This window comes from Cupressus sempervirens, chromosome 8 (assembly GCF_028749045.1).
Source record: "Cupressus sempervirens isolate cs-2001-9-10 chromosome 8, ASM2874904v1, whole genome shotgun sequence".
Lineage (NCBI taxonomy): Eukaryota > Viridiplantae > Streptophyta > Pinopsida > Cupressales > Cupressaceae > Cupressus > Cupressus sempervirens.
The window spans coordinates 272,514,510-272,534,519 of NC_143125.1; the positions used below are offsets into that span (position 1 = coordinate 272,514,510).

Consider the following 20,010-nt stretch of genomic DNA (forward strand, 5'->3'; position numbering starts at 1 on the left):
TATCCTTAAAATTTCTCATTCCTATTATTACTAATTGTGTAATATGTCTTGTGTTTATCCTCCCTAGCTAAGAGGGAGTGTTGATGTTTAATAGCTTCTATCGGATAAACCTATATATAATTATATGAGATATAATTGAGATATAAGTATATGTGAGAAATTAATATAATATATATATAAATGATTAAAATTATTATTATATGAATTATTTGATTAACGAATAGACATGTCTCTTCATGGTTTATTCTCAATATAAATAAGAGATCGTTGCTATTTGGAAAACATATACCAAATATAATGACAATGCTTAGTACATTTGCAGTGATCCCGGAAAACCAACACATGAATGGATCATAGTACCAAAATACTCACATCATATGTGTAAGGAATATATTACTCCCCTTGTCAAGCATTCTCTAATGCTCTAATACTTATTTGTGTCTTGCTTCTTCTATAGTTCTTCAAAAAATTTGCATCATTTCTTTAATTTCCACAAGATAGGAACATAATGATTGCATCATTGTCTCAAGCATGTTCAACTTTTCTACGGGGATCATCTTTTGAGTCTCCTATCTTCAACATTCCTGACTACCCTAGCTATAAGGTTGTTTTTCTACTCTTTGATGATGTTACCCTACCATTCGAAGTCTTCAATGAATACAATTTTCTCATCACCTAGGATCTTGAGTGTAATGTCCCTCTAACGCTGACTTATGATTTGAGGTACTATGAGTGGTAATTAGTACACTAAGATTATTTGAAGTTAGGTTTTTGTCTGATTGTTTGATCCTAATTGTTATTTCTTATATTTATCTAGACAATGATATATATAGGACAAAGAGAATGTGATCCTGCAAGATTGTGTTAGACAATATGTTTACTGATTGGGACCTTCAATATTACTTAGTGCAAAGCATCTCCTATGATTTATAATAATCCTCTGTCTACATGATAACCTTCTAGATCAGTCTTAATGATACTACCTGTTGCAAAACATGGAGTCATGTGATTTGATTATTGATGAAATATATATTTGCCACATATATAATACTCTCACATTCTTATGGAATAACATGTTGATAATTTAGGCATATTCTGATCTTGTGATGCCACCCTTGTGACACTATTATGTGATCAGAATCTACATTGGATGTTTTGATCTTGCTCTAGTATCATACTTTAAATCATGTTTTACACTATGCTTTCAGTACACTGTTTGGATACATTGTTTACATAGATGTTATTTCTATGGATATGGTATTCTTTTGATTTATGACTATGATTTTGGTTTTAGCTAACCCTACTAACCCACCATGTGTTGTATATGTATCTCTGCTTGGTGTGTTTGACGGATGAGAGGAAGCAGTTGTAGTCACTCCTGCAAAAGATCTACACGATGTCGCACTCCTTCCTTGCTTGTCACAATTTGTATTTATATATATATATATATATATATATATATATATATATATATATATATATATATATATATATATATATATATATATATATATATATATATATATATATATATATAGTATGTTTTCAGTTGTGAATGGAAAATAACGGCACCCAAGAAAGTCATCTGAGATCAGTATGCACATCATGTATATAGTAGTTCCTTGAATAGCTTCTAATAAGCAAATACAAGTGCATACTACTATGTCATAAAAGCGGAAACAAACATAATTGATTTCCCACAATTAAAACCTTAAAAGAAAGTGATTGAAATTTACTGATCTAAATAAATTCCAGCAGCATTACAACATACAGATTATTATTTTACAATCATAAAACTAGAAGAATGAGACATAATAGAGAACACAGATATATGTGGGGATAACCTTTCCAAGTAAAAACCCCACCCTCCAAACCATCAAGCTAATGTATTATTCAGCAACAAGTTACAATACATTTTCAGCCTTCACATGGAGATTTACATCTTGCTCCATTCTAGGGAAAATTTGGTTGCATAACCCTGTGCAAATAACTTCTCGTCTCTCTCTTAACTCTCTACAACAATGCTCTGTACTTATAGAGTTTTCATACAAGAGGAAATAGTTTCTAAAGTGTCTACATTCAACGCATCTACAAATTATTTTAGAAACTTCCTTATGCACAACCCTTACATTAAAACAAAGCATAAGAGAATAAATCACCAAAAAACAGAAGCTTTCTTTTTTTCTACTCCAAGTCTTTTCTTGTGAAAAACCCTGCTTCATTTAGCAACTTTCCAAGAAAGCACAAATAAAACAATAAATCGTGGTAAGGCTCAATCACCTTATCCCAAGAAGTTGGTGATGCGCAGATACCAGGCATCAACTCCACTTGGCTACACATGTCTAAGCATGCCTTAAAATCCTCGAACAAGTTGTTGATCTGAGATGACATCATGATCCATATAGGCATTCCTGTAACTAGGACTCTATTAGGAAGTCAAGGATTTGGGTTTAACTTTGATTTAATGATTTGACAAGTTGATGTTGTATTGAGTTACATGTGTCTTTTAGTTATGATTTTTAATGATTGAAAATGCATGATTTCCTGCTTTGGTATTTTAGGTATATTTATTTGAGTATATATGATTAAACACATATATGGCCAAATAAATATGCAAATCATTGTGACTATGATAGTTAATTAGTTGCATTATTATGTTCTTGCGTAAAATGAGTGTGTTAAGTGGTATTAAAATAACATAAAATAGAAAATAAAAGTAATTAAAAAGATAAAATTAAATGGCATATTTAACCTACCTTCTAGGGACTCGAACCTCATACCTTTTGGTAATTAAGCTAATAAGTTACCAATGGGCTACTTGCACTCCTTGGTGTATTGAGCAAGTGGGTTAGGATTTAAATAGATGTGATAAGATAAATAAATAAATATATAATTTAAATAAGTCTAGCCTAGAGGTTTGAACCCTTGACCTTTTAGATGGTAGGGGATGTACTTGGCCACTAGGTTACTTGTCTTCCCTGAAACCTAGGCCCTTAGAACTTGATGATAAGTAGTAGAGTCTTATTGAAATATTTTAAAATAAAATAAAATATAAAACCTAATTAAATTAGTTTAATTTAATAAATAGAATCATTTATTAAATCAAACCTTATAGTTGCACAATTGTGCAACTCCTAAAACCAACATAACCATAAGGTTGCTTATAAATATGATCTTACCGAGAGGCCATGGAGGAGGCTACCAAGAGATCAGAGAATAGAAGAAATTTCTTGAAGAATTTGTCACCATAAATTGTAGAAAACCAGCCTCTGATTCCAAGGCCACATTCGTGTCAGGATTACCCACTATCCCAATGTACTTACTTTGCGTGAACCCTGTCATGGAGGATTAGGTTCACCAAATCATAATTATAGTAGTACTCCCCTTCCTAAAGGTGTCGATGATCACTTCTAACTGTCGCATTAGCAATAAAATAGGCCATTGTCTTATGCTCATGGTATATATGAGAGAGTTTGATTTTATTAAATTCACTTAAAATATTTTTACCCTCTCTAATCATATTCTCAATTGTCCAATAGGGACGACTCTTACCCTTGAGACAATTAATGATATTCAAAGTCCCCCTCAATCCAAACATTCTTTTCTCCAATCTTCTTAGCTAGCTTGAGCCCTTGTAACACCCCCATGGCCTCAACCAAATGATTAGTCTGAGTTCCCAAAGGGAGTGCCACCGCTGCGAGGACCATGTCATTCTCATCTCTAACCACTTCCCCACATCCAGTCAGTCCAAGGTTACCCTTGGCGGCCCCATTACAATTGATTTTGACCCAGTCATTAGGGGGACATAGGCAACATTGATCAAGCCTGTCCATCTTCTTGCTCTTGGAATTTGAGAGGTGACTTTTCAAATCCTATTGGTTTGCAATATCTAAGTTAGGTCCATAGCAAGCTTTCCTAATATTAGCATTAGAGAGGAAATGGTTCATATTCTCTATAATTGCGCCAACTACCTTAAGGGCAACCACTTGGGAGAGCAATAAGAGTCTCTAAAAATTAAGTTATTCCTTTCTTTCCAAGCCCCCCATATAATATGAGGAGTCATCAATTCCCAAAGAGTGGATAAGACAGGGCGTTTGGAGGGAATACATTTCCATTACTCCACAAAATCATGAAGACAATTTGGGAAAATTCAAGAGATATTCCACTTGTGGAACATAAAAGCCCAGATCTCAAAGGAAAAAGAGCATTGACAGAGAATATGCATAGTCGACTCAGCCTCGCTTTCGCAAAGAGAACATCTATTAGGCATGTAGAAGCCTCTCTTGCTAAGATTATCTAAAGTAAAACATTTTCCCTAAAGAAAAAATCAATAAAAGAAATTGATCTTGGGGATAAGAGTCTTAAAGCAGGTCTTAGCCCAGTACGACATCACCCCTCTATCCTGAAGAGAAATGAAGTAATGCAGGAGCATCCGGGTGTAAGAGAAATTTTGCATCCCCCAAAAATATTTCCTTTTTGTTTCTTGAATAAGGGTTGCCTCAATGTAGAGTTGCTGATTCTAGAGGCTTGCTACTTAGTAAGTTAGTCATATGACCTCAGAATGTCCCAATTTCAGAAGTGGATGTTCATCTTGGATATATCAGCCTGCCAATTGAGGCTCAGTGCCATATATTGAGTATCCGTGGAGTTATTGCGAATTTTTGGTGTGCAATTTTGGCATACGACTTCAAACTCAGCATTAAAGACCTTAGAGGCCTCGGATGGGCACTGAAATGGGGTTGACTAAAGCTTGCACTAATCGGGCCCTAAAGATCAGAAGCTAAGGATTCCAAAAAGTGTTTATAATAGCCAATCAGAACAATAGATCGAAAGTTATGGCCTTCCAAAGTTGGGTCGACCAAAATTTCCAAAATTAGTGTCAATGGTGTATCAAGTTAACTCTATATATTATTTTAGAGTTTGTCAATATCAAGGGTTAAGGTTTGATGTCTAAAAACTTCTCGGGTGGTTTAAAAATGTCTATTTAATGAATGCTCGTATATTGTCTAAGACAACTCTAGGTTGCACATTATTGTAAAGAAGGCGCCCATATGGGTTTGCATATTGTATTTCAGAACTCTGTAACACCGCATTTACGGCGATAATAAGAAGCCCACATTTTATTCTCACAAATTGTTGTTATTTCTTTGTTTTTATTATATGTTTGTGGTATTAAGGGGAGCACTAACAATTTGGTGTCAGAAAAAATGGTCACAAAGTTAAATCTCAAGAGGCAGAAACACCTGCATCCAAACAATATTGCCTGGGTGCAGGATGACCACAAGGTCATGGTCAATGAGCAATGCCTAGTTAAGTTCAAGATTGGAAGCTACCAACATGAGGTGCTTTGTGATATCATACCTGTGGACCTAAATGATATGTTGTTGGGTAGGCCATGGCAATTTGACAGGCATGTTGTACACAATGGGTGTGCAAATATCTACACTCTGACAAAAGATGGAGTAAAACATAAGTTGAGTCCATTGAAGGAGAAAGAAGAAAAGGTATGTAGTGCTGCCAGAATATGTTTTGATGGAAAAGATTTTTTCAAAGGTATGAAGCATGAGCATATGTGTTTTGTTGTAATCCCAAAAGATGGTAAAGAAGTAGAAAAGGTACCTACAGAAGTTGCAGATTTGTTGGGAGAGTTTTCTAATATTGTGTTAGATAATGTTCTTGATGGATTACCCCCAATGAGGAAGATTAGTCACTTGATGGACTGGATCCCTGGAGCTAGTTTGTCAAACAAGGCAGTACATAGAATGACACCAACAGAAAGTGAGGAGTTAAATAGACAAGTGCACGAGTTATTGCAGAACGGGTTAATTCGAGAGAGCCTAAGTCCATGTGTTGTACCAGCAGTATTAGCACCAAAGAAGAATGGAGAATGGAGGATGTGCACAAATTCGCAGGCTATCAACAAGATCACAATCAAGTACATATTTCCATTGCAAAGGATGGATAATATTATGGATTGTTTGAGTGGAGCTGTGTATTTCACAATGATAGATCTAAAGAGAGAGTACCATCAAATTCACATCAAAGGAGACGAGTGGAAGATTGCCTTCAAGACAAGAGGAGGATTGTACGAGTGGTTAGTCATGCCTTTTGAGCTAACCAATGCACCGAGCACTTTCATGAGGCTCATGAATGAGGTATTGAAGGAGTTTCTAGGTATGTTTGTCATTGTTTACCTAGGTGATATATTAATCTTTAGTAAGACATTGGAGGAGCATTTAATGCACATTCGTAAGGTGTTTCTAAGTTTAGGGAGGAAAGGTTGCTGATAAATTTGAAGTGCAGTTTAGCGAAGGAGTTGGTGTACTTGGGATTTGTAGTTTCAGCAAAAGGGCTGAGAATGGACCCTGAGAAAGTGACGACTATCCTTGAATGACCTACTCCAAGGAGTGCAATAGAGGTAAGATCTTTCCATGGACTGGATAGTTTTTACAAAAAGTTTATCAAAAGTTTTAACAATATTTGTGGGCCTTTGACTGAAACAATGAAAGGGGATAGGAAAGAATTTAAGTGAACTGTAGGAGCAGATAAAAGTTTAATCTATTGAAGGAGAAAATTATAGAGCAACCTATTTTAGCACTTCCAGAGTTTAATAAGGTGTTTCAAATGAACTATGATGCTAGTGGTACTGCAATAGGAGTTGTTTTGAGCCAAGAAGGTAGACCTCTTGCTTATTTCAGTGAGAAGTTGAATGATGCCAAAAGAAATATTTTGTCTATGATCAGGAATTTTATGCTATAGTTCAAGCATTGAAGAAGTGGAGTCGCTATCTTCTTCCTAAGGAGTTTGTTATGTATCCTGCTCATCAAGCTTTGCAATATTTGAATAGTGGAGGAAAATTAAACCAAAGGCATTTGAAATGAGTTGAGTTTCTGCAGAGTTATACATTTGTTTTGAAACATAGGAGTGGGAAGTCTAACAAATTTGCAAATTCTCTTAGTAAAAGACAACTTTTGTTGACAGAAATGTAGATTGAGGTGGTTGGGTTCAAAGAACTCAAGAATTTGTATTTAGAGGATCCTAATTTTGGCCAAGCTTGGAAAGCTTGTACAAAACCCGTTACACTTGACAAGACAAAGTGGTTGGATTTCATAATCTAAAATGGTATCTTATTCAACAGAAGTCAGTTGTGCATTCCCCGAAGTTCTATGAGGGAGAATCTCATCAAGGAGAAGCATAGTGGAGGATTGGTTGGACATTTTGGAAGAGATAAGACCATTGCTTTAGTTGCTCAGAATTCTTAATGGACACAGTTGCAACAAGATGTGAAGAAGTTTGTGCAAAGTTACAAAGTATGTCAAATGGAAAAAGGCATGAAGCAGAATACCGGGTTGTGTCATCCATTACTTGTACTAGAGAAGCCATGGGAGGATGTCAACAAGGATTTTGTTCTTGGTTACCAAGGACACAGCGAGGGTATGATTTGATATTTGTGGTGGTTGACAGATTTTCAAAAATGACACATTTCATTCCCTACAAGAGGACTAGTGAGGTTCATGTGGCGGAGTTGTTTTTCAAAGAAGTGGTGACACTCCATAGTCTGCCAAAGAGTATAGTTTCAGATCGAGATACCAAGTTTGTTGGGTATTTATGACGTACATTGTGAAAGAAATTGAAGACGGATTTGCAGCTCAATTCATCACATCATCCATAGATTGATGGACAAACAGAAGTTGTCAACTGGAGTTTGGGTAATTTGCTAAGAAGCTTGCTTGGAGATAAACCAAGGGGCTAGGATCTAATTTGACCACAGAGAGAATTTGCATAGAATAATTTTGTCAATAGTAGTAGTAAATCACCATTCCAAATTGTATATGGGAGCAGTCTCAGAAATGATTCTGAATTGAGGCAATTGGATAAAGGAGAAATAAGTAGTGCAAAAGTGGAAGATTTTGCTGAACATTTGAAGAACATCCATAAGGAGGTGAAGAAGCACATTATAAAGATGAATAAGCAGATAAGGCTAAGGCAAATGTGAAAAGGAGGTACAAGGAATTTCAGATTGGAGATGAAGTCATGGTTCATTTAAGAAAGGAGCATTTTCTAGTGGGTACATATAATAAGTTGAAAATGAAGACGTTTGGACCATGCAAGAGGGTGAAAAGGCATGATTCTGGAAATGCCTATGAAGTGGAGTTGCCTGTTGAACTGAACATTTCGCCAATATTTAACATTTCATATTTGACCGACAATTATGAAGTAGGTGATGAAAATGAAGTTGCAGCTAGTTCGGCTACTAAGGAGATTGAGAAGATATTGGTTAGCCATGTTGGCAAAAGTAAAAGGATCAGAAAAAGTACTTGGTCAAATGGAAAGGGAGGCTAGTGTAAGATTCATCATGGCTAGCAAGGGAGGAGGTTAACCGTCTTGGTTTTCCTCTAAACACCTAAGACATGATGGGGGTCACTTCTCAAATTACCCCGAGTATAAGAGACATCTTGTATCACCCAAAAATATTTCCTTTAATAAGGGTTGTTCTAGTGGAAAGTTGTTGTTTCTAGAAGCTTGCTACTTAGTAAGTCAATCATACGAGCTCAGAATGTCCTAATTTCAAAGGTGGATGTTCATCTTGGATATATGAACCTTCCAGTTGAGGGTCAACGCCATATCATGATTATTCGCAGAGTTATTATCGATTTCTAGTGTGAAATTTTGGTATAAAAACTTTAGACTCGACGTTGAAGACCATAGAGGCCTTGGATGGGCTTTGAAATGGGGTTAACTGGAGCTTGCATGAGTCATGCCCTATGGATCAACAGTTGATGATTCTGAAAAGTGGTTACAATAGCCAACCGGAGCAACAGTTCGAAAGTTATGGCCTTCCGAAGTTGGCCGACCAAAATTTCCAAAATAAGTGTCAAAGGTGTATCAGGCTAACTTTATATGTAATTTTAGAGTTAGTCAATCTCAAGGGATAGGGTCTGATGTCTAGAAACTTTCCAAGCGATGTAAAAATGCCTATTTAAGGAATGCCTGTACATTCTCTAAGACAGCTTTGGGTGATGGTTTGCAACTCTGTGTTGCAAATTATTTTAAGGAAGATGCCCATGTGGGTTTGCATATTGTATTTCAAAACTCCGTAATACACATGTGCAACAATAATAAGAAGCCCGTATTTTGTTCTTGCAAATTGTTGTTATTTCTTTGTTTATGTTATGTGTTTGTGGTATTAAGGGGAGCACCCTTCATCAAGAAGGTAGAAGCCACGAAAAAGGAACCATTAGCAGTTCCAGCCCAAACAACACTGTCTTGAGATACCTGTGACAAAGAGTAGTTAAGAATTTTTTGAAGAGGTAAAAGTTTGATATCAATAGAGATCAAATCAGCCCATTCACCATTAATCCAGTAGTCAGATACCAAGACTCTGAATCTGTTAGTGCAAGGCTCCATGAAGTCCATGAATCAAAGTGAAAACAAAGCAAGTTTGTTAACACTCATTAATCCTCCCAAAAATGTATCCTCCTTCCATTCCCAAATTTCCATACAAAGCTTTTTCTAATAATATCCTTAGTGCTTTGAACCATACCCCAAATAGCAGAGTAGTTAGAGATATTATCAAAGTACACAAAGTCTCACATGTCCCTTGGTTTGAACAAGTATTTTTCTTTCCAAATTCTGCTCCATTGCCTGTTGTCCTCATGAAAGACTCTCTAGGCTTATTTAGCTAATAAGGTTGCATTAAAGTCCTTGATCTTGCAAATATCCAAACCACCTAGACTTTTCGGTTTGCAAACTTGATCCCAAGCGACAAGAGAAATATGTTTTTTTTTTCTTCCATCCCACTCCACAAAAAGTTTCTCTGAATTTTTTCAATGACATCCACTAATTTTCCAAGAACTTTAAAAAGGCTCAACACATAAATGGCCAAACTTTGGAGAGGATTTAAGGAGGTGTACCTTACCATCTTGACTGAGAATAGCTCCCTTCCACCAGCATGCTTTCTTTGGAATTTGTCCACAAAAGTGTTCCAAAAGGAGTCATTCGGTTTAATCCTTAATGGCAGCCCAAGAAAGGAAGAAGGGAAGAAATGGAACATCCAAGAATATCAACAATTTTCTTCTTTCTGACCACCGGAGTATTGACAAATAACCAATTAATCATCTGACCAGACTCATGGCAATAAGAATTGAGAGCTTGCTTCAAAGATCCAGCTTCAACAATGGAAGCTTTGCCCATAGTGATTGTATCATCAACAAATTGGTAATGCAAACAAACTAGATTTGAAGAATGTCTTAGCCCCTTCAAAGTTCCTTTATTAATAAGATTTTGAATCAATCTTCCAAAACTTTCAGCCATAATAATAAACAGAATCGGGGAAATAGGGTCCCCATGCCTGAGCCCCTTGGTAGGAGAGAAGAACTGAGATGGGGAACCATTGATTAGAACTGAAGTAGAAATAGTAGAAATTAGCTGAAAGATGAGTTCTAAAGCCTCCTCCTCAAACCCAAAAGCCTTGAGCACTCTCAGAAGAAATTTCCAATCAACTCTATCATAGGCCTTAGTCATATCAAGCTTAAGAAGAAAACCTTCTTTCTTGGCCATCACCAGAGAATGAATGTTTTCGTGCACAGTAATTATAGAGTCCATAATTTGTCTACCCAAGACAGAGCCATTCTAATGATCAGGGATCATAAAGGGCAACAGCTTAATAATTCTAGAAGTCAAGACCTTTGAGATCATTTTATAAAAAGAATTGCACAATCTAATTGGCCTGAATTTCCCCAAAAGGTCGGCACCAAGCACTTTGGGAACCAAGACCAAGTAGCATTGAGTTCTTTTAGAACAGAAATAGCACCAAAAAATTCCTTTACTGCATTCACCACATCCCTACCAATAATATGCCAAAAAAGTTGAAAGAAAAACATAGGGAAACCATCCAAGCCTAAGGCTTTATCCCCTTCAAAGGAGAAGACAGCCTCCTTGATTTTCCTTCTCAAGAGGGATAGCAATAACAGCCTTGCTTTGTTCCTGGTAATAACATAGGGGATATTTTCCAAGATGTAGTCTTGGGATCCATGATTAAGTGAATCACCAGCGGATAAGAGAGATGAAAAGAAAGTTGGATGCTTCTTCCATAATATCCTCTTCCTTCGAGAGAATCCCCCTCTCAGTTACAATCCTTGAAATGTGGTTGGACATTTTGTGCTTCATTGCTGTTAAATGAAAAATCCTAGTGTTTTGTCTCCAGCCTTTAACCAGTCCACTCGGGAACGCTGTCTCCAGTAAACTTCCTTCTTAGAAATTAGGGCATGATAATCTACCAATAGCATCTTCTCTTTCTCAATCAGACTAGGATTTCCACCATCACATTGCATACAATCTTAAATATCCTTAAGGTCAGTCTTGACTTTATTTGTGGCTAGGAAAATGTCGCCAAAGATTTGTCCATTCCAAATTTTAACATTAATCTTAACATTCATCAACTTCTTTGCTACTTTAAACATAGTAGTCCCTTGAATATCAATGTTCCACCAAGAGCAAATAAGATTTTCTAATCCTAGTGTAAAGTCCATATTCGTTCAAATCTGAAAGGAAAGTTTTTCTTACCTTGAACTGGGACAGCCTGGAAAGACAAAGAAAAATGGTCTGAACCAATTCTGGGAAGAACACCTAAGGTGCAATGAAATCTTGAAATACACCCTCCAGAAAGTAACACACTATCCAACCAGACCTGAATGAGATCCTGACCAGATCTCTTATTACTCCCAGTAAAGTCAGCAACCCTCAAGGTCCATGTCCATGAGACCATTTGAATTGAAGAAATTCTGAAGATCCATACGGCTTTCCAATTGAGTCTGAGATCCTCCAGATTTTTCCAATTCCTTCAGAGGGGTATCAAAGTTCCCCATAATCATGCAGTAATTCTCAGGGAAGAAACCCATAAGCTCCGATAGAGAATTCCAAAATCTAGGTCTATTGGACTTAACATTAGGGGCATAAATATTTGCTAAAGTCCATTGAAAATTGTCCCTTTTGTTTTAAAATTTCATAATAAGGATATTCTCTATGCAAAATCTGACCTTTCAGCCTCTTTGGGTTCCAAACAATAGCAGTCCCACCAAAAGCTCCATCAGAATCCCCTCCAACAATAGCATTATTCTTAAACAGTTTCAAATGCTCAACTTTCTCTTTCTTCATCTTGGTTTCCTGAATAAAAACTTAAAAAGTTAATAAGATGTTTTAAAATAAATGGAGTAGAAGTAATTAGCAAATGGAATATGGCTAGTAAACATGTGACGTTGAAGACTTAAATCTATTCAATGTGTCATTGAAAATGGATCAATACAAGCAAAGTGGGAGGCAAATGCATTTGATTTATGTCTTGTACTTAAGATTCTATTTTGTAATGACCTAAGTAATTGCTTGTTTATAAATTGAAGTTATGGTTAGCATTTGGAATTAATAGGCAAAATATATAGGGAAGTTTATCTAGTTGTTTGGTCTCTTACCCTGACTCCTATAAAGATGTCTATGGGGATAGTCATAACTGAAAACGACTAAGTTTTACATGAAGTGGTTGTTCTTACCCTAATCTATTATAATAGAATGAATGGATAATGAAATAAGTAATTAACAAAATGAGGAAAGAAAATCAGTTAGATATGGTTTTAATAAAAGTTTTAGTTTAAGTTTCCTTCCCTGCAAAATTAATGAAATTGTAATGTTTACAAAAAGGCTACTAAGTAAATGACGATTCAAGCCACTTACAAACTAGAACTTACTTGTTAAATTAGGTAGTTTGTATAAACATAACTTATGAATTGGAAACTAAATAACGTTGTTAAAGAACAATGTTAGAGACCCTGTTAGCCTCTTGCATCTAGAGTTAGGTAAACAAAGCAAGTAAAGGCAATTCAAAAAAAATTATACACTAAACTTAGTAACATTTAGTCTTGTCCTTCTGGGTTCCCTAGCAGGGCGTGACATTGACTCTACATACATATCAATTCATTATTTCCCTTGCTTATCTCATTATTCTACCTTTTTCAAAATCTTCTTCCTTGATAGTCTTGACAAAGAAATGTTCTGTACTACCTGCCCTAGTTCGCATTTTGCTATTGTGGCCGAACTCTTTTAGGATAGTTTTATGGTTGATGATTAGTGACATTATTTTGGGATTATCAGATATTGTTTCAGATTTAGTTATTATATGATGAGATCATTTGGTATTCTATATTTCATGTTTGCATGATGATTATTCAGTGCTTTCAGATATTGATGATGAATAGTTAGATGATTTATTATCATGTGTTTTCTTATGGATACTTACCCCATACTTGCATGTGTATGGTGTGTGTGTTTGTTTTCTTTATGTATGGCATATCTGATGTGGTTAAAGAAGGGAGTCGTAGTCACCTACTAGTCGGGATCTACATGATGCACCGCTTCCTGCCATTGCCTATTTAGCTTAGTATATATTGTGCTTGTACACGTATGGATTTTATGCAAGTTGCAAGTACCGGGTATCGACTTCCCTAAACTACCAAGATGAGCATACCCTATCACATTATCTCAATGGTAAGAGAGGGGAGATAAATTCTCAAGTGCAAATCCCAACCCTTTAAGCCATTTGTCCAATTGAAAATTAGGACAAGTATCTGACTCGAGTACCCTCTGAATGCGTCGGATGACATAATTCGTGATATTAACCCTTTTGTTTGATTTGGTATGTGTTTTTCTATGATGGGTTTTCGTATTTTACTTTATGAGTCTTTGGTGTATATTCTATTAATTAAGTCTAATTAAAAGATTTAATTAATGATTTTATTAAATGAAAAATTAATATGATATTTTAATATCTATTTTATTTAATTAATTGAGAAATTAATTAAATAAAAAAATTAAATTTGGAGATGAAATTTATAAGTTTAAATTTGGAACGAGATAATATTTATTTAATTTAATAATAATATATTAAGAGTTCATTTTAAATAAATGCTAAATAATATTATTATATATTTTATCAATTAAGTTTCGAAAATATATTTAAAAGTGGGAAAGAAATTAATTTATTAAAATTTTCATGATCACATGATAAGTGCATGAGATTTAGAAATAATAAATTAATTTAAAAATAGTCAAGTGAATATTAAATAAAGAAATTTAATTAAATAAATTAATGTGCATTATTTTAATACTTATTCACACAAGAGTATGTGAACTCTTGTGAGTTGTCATGTTGACGGCATAGGAGTTTGCACTCTAATTATGCACATGTTGTCTACACTTAGGAGTCAACACATTATTTGAGCACATGGTGTCTACAACATTCTAGACACCTCATCATGTTTATCTTCTTATCATGGAAGTTATGTGCTTAGTTGTCATGCTTATCTCCTAGTTCTTTCTAGACACATTCTAGATGCATCTTAGAGGCCTTTATATCCAAGCTCTCCTAGTGTGTATGGACATCCTCATATGCCTCTACAAACACATCTAGTCACTTGGGGGGGTTCGGTTCTACGAAGAATTGCGAATGTTGGAGAAGGAAGGAATTTTCGAGAAGGAGAAGGTTCTAAGAGGAGGAGCTTCTCTACAATTTTCTAAAGCGTAGCGAATTAGCATGAATGTCCAGGTAGGCACTCGTGATTATTTCGCATATTTTATTACGCTTTCTCTTCTTGTCTTCATCGTGTCTGTTATGTGTGTCTGATAATTCTCTATGAATGAATCTTCAATTTTGTAATTTGGAATTCGGGCATGCATATTGTTTCATCCAGTTATGGGAATTAAAAATATTATTGCAATCTTCCCTTAGTAGAATCAAGATTTGGAAATTGTTTTGAGTTTGGGTTCGAATTAAAATAGAATCTTATTATTGTGCATTAGTTTTATATGATTTATTAATTAATATAATTAAATTTAATTTAATTAGGAGTAGTTAATAGTAGAAGTGTAATTAATTATTAATCAATTTAAGTAAATGGATTTTTAAATGAGGGCGAATTAAAAGAAAAGAGGTATTAATAAGTTTTTAGTGGAATTAAATAATTGAATTATTAATGAGATTGATTTTACTTAAAATCAATAAAGATTATTTTAAATAAATGATTGTCCTTGAAGTGTTTTAAGGAAATTTTAAACTAATTATTTAAAAGTTGATAAGTATTATTCTTATGAATAATGGGAGATGCTCTTGGAATTAAGGGAGTTTCATTTAATTATTAGTAACATTGATTTTAGTAAAATAATGCAATGATTTTATTAAAAGTCAATGGGAATTAGTTTAATGATTTAAAAAAGTAAATAACTATCTTTTGACTATTTTAAAAAATTGTTTTAAAATAATAGAGGGATAATTCTATTTTTTATTCGAAAAGATAAATGGGTTGACTTGGAGATTAAACAAAGAATCTTATACACTTGAAATATACTTGAAACGAAAACTGAAACCTCATATTTGGCTTAACCATGTGATTGCAAAAGCAAACCAAAAGATGTGTTTGTATGTTGTTTCTTTATGCTATATGTGTTTTGGGGTTTTGGGGTGTGTCCTAGCTTTGACCAGTCTTAGGTTGTTACCAAAGGCTCGGGGGTTATGTGTTTGTGATGTCATGCTGATGTTGATCTCAATCTTTCTAAAACCCAACCATGCTAATGTGATGGTATGCTCTATGAGATGTTTGTATTTACTGTTCGTTGATGCTTTTCAGTCTTCTTGTGTGAAGCTGAGGTGTATGTGTATAAGACACTTGACTTAACCATTTTTGAGTCATCGATCAGTTATACTTGGATTATTTTCCAACCATCTTGATGGGAGTGAAGTGTTTTCCTTGATCTTGATGATGTCATGTTGTGACATGTTTGACTTGACCATTTTGGGGTCTTCGATCAGTTTTACTTTGAAATACTTTTCGGTTGCTCGTTGAGAACCGATGGATATTATAATTATCATTGGATGTTTTTCAGTTGCTTGTGGAGAACTGATGCGATTATTTTGATTATCTTTATGATGTTTTCCAGTTGCTTGTATAAGACTGAGGTGATTTTGTGATTTGTGATTTCATGAGCCTAAGGTAGGTTATCTACTTGTAGTGTTGGGAAGTGGCTTGCAATGGGGGTCGGGGCCCTAAGTGGCTGCTAGGGTAACTCATTGTAAGTTATTTAATAAGTGAAAACATTTACACTAAATGAGGATTAAAATGAATCTAATAAGATAATTGTATGTTCTCGCCCATGCCTTGAGTGCTAGTACAGACTAGGATGGGAGTAGAGAGAACGCTTGGTTGTGACCTTGCATTCCATAGTATGCCTCGTCAATATGAGAGGATACTAGTGACCGCATAGGGATCACTAGTGGGCCGAGGTCTATTGAGAGACTACCAGGGTAACTCTAGCGTGATTCGTGTGATGACACTTTCCCGCTTACATAGTAGGTTTCCTACATGTCATTGTTGTGTCTCTGGGTGTAGATGTCAATCTGTGTGTTGGAACCTTTGAGTTAGTATATTTTTAGGATTCCTAGACCTAAAGAGTATTTGTGTTAGGTGATTTGATATCCTGTTTGGGATTTGGGATTATCTCCTCAACATGGTGGGAGTGGACCATTTAGGTTCCACACAGTCGGGTGGTAGTGCTTTTTCACTCTTACCATTTGAGATCTGTCCAAGACACTGTGACTGGAGCATTCTTTGTTGGCATTTATCTTCATTCTGTTCTTGGATCTTATGATGGATGTTATTTACTGACGTGTTTCTTTATATTGATGATTAGCATGTGATAGATGATGTTATCTATTTTCTAGGATCATCTTATGCTTTATTCTTGCATGTTAGATTTCTTTATGCATATGTTGTAGCATGTTTTAGGAGTGACATCCCTATTTTGATAGTACCGATGATCTCTTCGATGGCTTGGGATGTTACGCGCGAGGGATGGCTAGGGCCCACGATAGTCTAATGATGCTATTGACAGTTGGGAGGAACCGCGTACTTAGTTGTGTTTTATGTTGGATGGTTATCTTTTAGGATGGTTTTTATATATTTATTGATGGATGGATGTAGCATGTATGGTTAATGGTTTCATTTACTTTATTGCACTAGTATTATGGATTCGATGAGGATGATGTATCTTTATTTTTACATATGTATATTCTTTTAAGCCTTTCATACCTTGTGACATGTACAGTGGATGATTGAGCATTCTGAATAGGCATTTGGAACAAATGTATAATATGGACATTGGACCTTTTAATTATTCTTTCATGTGGATGTGGTAGTTGTTAGACTTAGTTTTAATTAAGTTAAAAGTGACTCAACGTCTTGGGATCCTTAAGGAATGTAACCTGTTATGTATGCTTTAGTTGACTGCATGTTATTGCTTCTGCTACTATGTGATTGATATGAATGGTTTATCTTTCATGTTTAAGAAAAAAAAATTGTTTGGCAAACTTAGTAAAACTTTAGGTTAATTCTTTTGGATCCCTTGGCGGGGCATTACATGTTCATCACATATCCATGTCTTATAATTTTTTATGTGAAGTTGAGCATAAGCACAATTATTCAGCTTTCCATTATTACTTACTTTCACTTTTGCCTTTTTTTATCTTTTTATGCTACAATGAATGATTAAAGCTTTGTGATCCTACTTTTTCAACTAATTAACTTCATGTAGAAAATTGTGAATGCTAGGTTCATGTACTTGCCGTCTTGCATCTTTGAACATGTCTGCCAATCCCTTGTTATATCTTGAGTCTTCTTATTCTTCTTTTCCATAACAGCCACATTTCTTCTAGTTTCAAAGATTTAGTATCTTTAGTAGCATTTGAAAGTCTAAGCCTTCCATAGTGTGTTCTTTAGGCCAATGTGGCTACCAAGTTATTTTCCTTCCTTGATACTAACAAGTAGTTTCCTTTCAATCCTCTATATGCATCAAAGACTTTGAGGAACAAATGAACAGCAATTCAATATGGACTGTTGCCCCAGCATTGGATTAAAAAAATGAACAAGATAAATAAGCAGCAGTTAACATGGTGTCCTAACATGCAGCAACTTATCAGCATATGACAGGGATTCCTAAAAAGTAATTAATAGTTTTTTATTAAGTGGTGTCTTAGAATAAAGACATGTTTTGTATGAAGATGGACTTAATGAAGCAACATGTATATGCATGTGTACCAATGATTTTCAATCATCATGAGTTTCATGGCAACTACTTGTATACGGTGTGCATATCTGAATGTGGTAGACAAGCAATTTCTTCTGCCTTGGATTGTTAAAAATTAGATCATGTTTAGCTGTAGGCTAGCTATGGCCGTCTTTGTTGATAGTCTCTGATTGAATGTCAAGAGATGAAACAACCTTATTTTGTACAATAAAAATGTCATATTGGTAGAAGAGTAAGCAAGCCCATGCCCACTCACAATTCCTTTGAATTGCGAAGGCATCAATAATTCGTACGGCACCAATAATTCATAGTTGAAACATGTAGCCTTCAGACACTTTGTTGTAAAAAATTTGAGCATATATGAATATTGAGAATGATAGCGATGAAATTTTGTTCAATTATGGCCTAATTTTAACGTAAGATCTCAATTCAGCTCTAATGCTATGTAATCAATTTCTAGAATGCATATGTTCAATGACTTATTCCTAGTTTACCAGGTTTAGGTTCAAATTCAATTCACCGGAAATACGGTAAAGGTTAGTGAAACTCTTTGTGGGTTCATCTGGAACGATTGCCAGTGGACCCTTGAAGAATGAAATTATGAGGCTTACAGCATTTTTCAGGGTGAGGTGGAAACCCAGCTAAACTTTCATCGCAGAGACAATGAGGACATTCATGCCAATAGCAGCCCATGCAATTGCTATTAGGTTTTGTTTTGAAAGCAAACTTTATAATGATATATTTTGATATTATTTATAATCCATGGTTTTTAAATATTGGCAAATGAAATTCAAATTAACATTCGCTAAGTATGTCCGAATTGAAGAAATTTGCTTCCTGGCGATGAACCACAGAAAATGGTTTGAAATATTCATCCAAATTTTTTTCTAAAATTTTGTTCCATAAATTTATGCAAGTTTTATATAGAAGTATTTTGGAATTCTATTTAACGCTCTAATTTGTGCAAGAATAGAAATTCTTTACAAAAGTATTATTTCCACTCAGCCTCGAACAAATGCCTTACAGACGTGAGGCAGGCATACGACCATTTGAAATCTCCACGGGACCTTAAAACATACAATCCAGAATTTGAAGGGTTTCAAAGAAGGTACCGTTCCAAGCAAAATGTGAAGGGTGTTGCAGTGAATAATTAAAAAAGTACCTTGTACATAGAAACAATCCAAATCGACATGAGCGATAACTCGAGCTTCCTGGGGCTGCGGCCGAGCTACTGGCATTTTTTTTCAATTAATTTTAATACTAGAATTTCTCTCTTCAGTTTTGCCGCTTCATATTATATGATGTTCGCGAATGCAGCGAGAATTTTGAAGGGCTAATCGCCTCACCTTTCCCGCGATATCGCTGAGATAAATTTGAACGGTTACTCTTCCGAGAGATATGGTTAAAGTGTGTAAAGAAACAGATAATTTTGAGTTTACTCGGGCTAAACATGGGGGAACCCAGTGACTAGTTCTCTAGGTTAACTTCCCACCGGTTGTCTAGGTTAACTTCCCATACTTATAAGTCACATTCATAGGGCTCCGTTTGGTTGGGGAAGATGATTTTTTGACATAACCAAGTTATCTTATAACCAGGGTTTCGAAAACCTGGTTTTGTGATTTGGAAAGCCAATGGTCCGTTTGGTTGACACGGAAGATGAATACACTGTGGACCCCACAATATTATTAAAAAAACTGTCATAAAATTCAAAACCTGGTTTTAATTTCGAATTCCACCTTTTTACTGGAAGAAACTTTTTCCAATTTTTGACCAAAATTGGAAGATGAAATTGAAAATCGGGTTATAATTTTAACCAACCAAACAACAAAGTTTTTTTGCAAAACCTGGTTTTGCCCCTGATAACCCGGTTTTGACCCTCATCTTTCA

At 35.2% G+C, this 20,010-nt stretch overlaps 1 protein-coding gene across 2 annotated transcripts in view; it reads right to left on the bottom strand.

Annotated features, from left to right (window-relative positions):
• The window catches only part of POLH (Y-family DNA polymerase H), a 214,139-nt gene extending 194,524 nt beyond the window's left edge, over window positions 1–19,615 (bottom strand). Inside the window, exons 1-2 of one of the 2 annotated variants that reach the window (XM_089797431.1) lie at window positions 19,286–19,501; window positions 12,039–12,165 (exon numbers count right to left, since the gene is read on the bottom strand). In XM_089797431.1, the coding sequence (XP_089653557.1) occupies window positions 12,039–12,165; window positions 19,286–19,315 (157 nt within the window). In that variant the 5' untranslated portion in view covers window positions 19,316–19,501. Of the gene's footprint in view, window positions 1–12,038; window positions 12,166–19,285 lie in introns of both variants that reach the window. The other variant, XM_089797432.1, reaches the window with a different exon arrangement.
• Window positions 19,616–20,010: the final 395 nt, after the last annotated feature.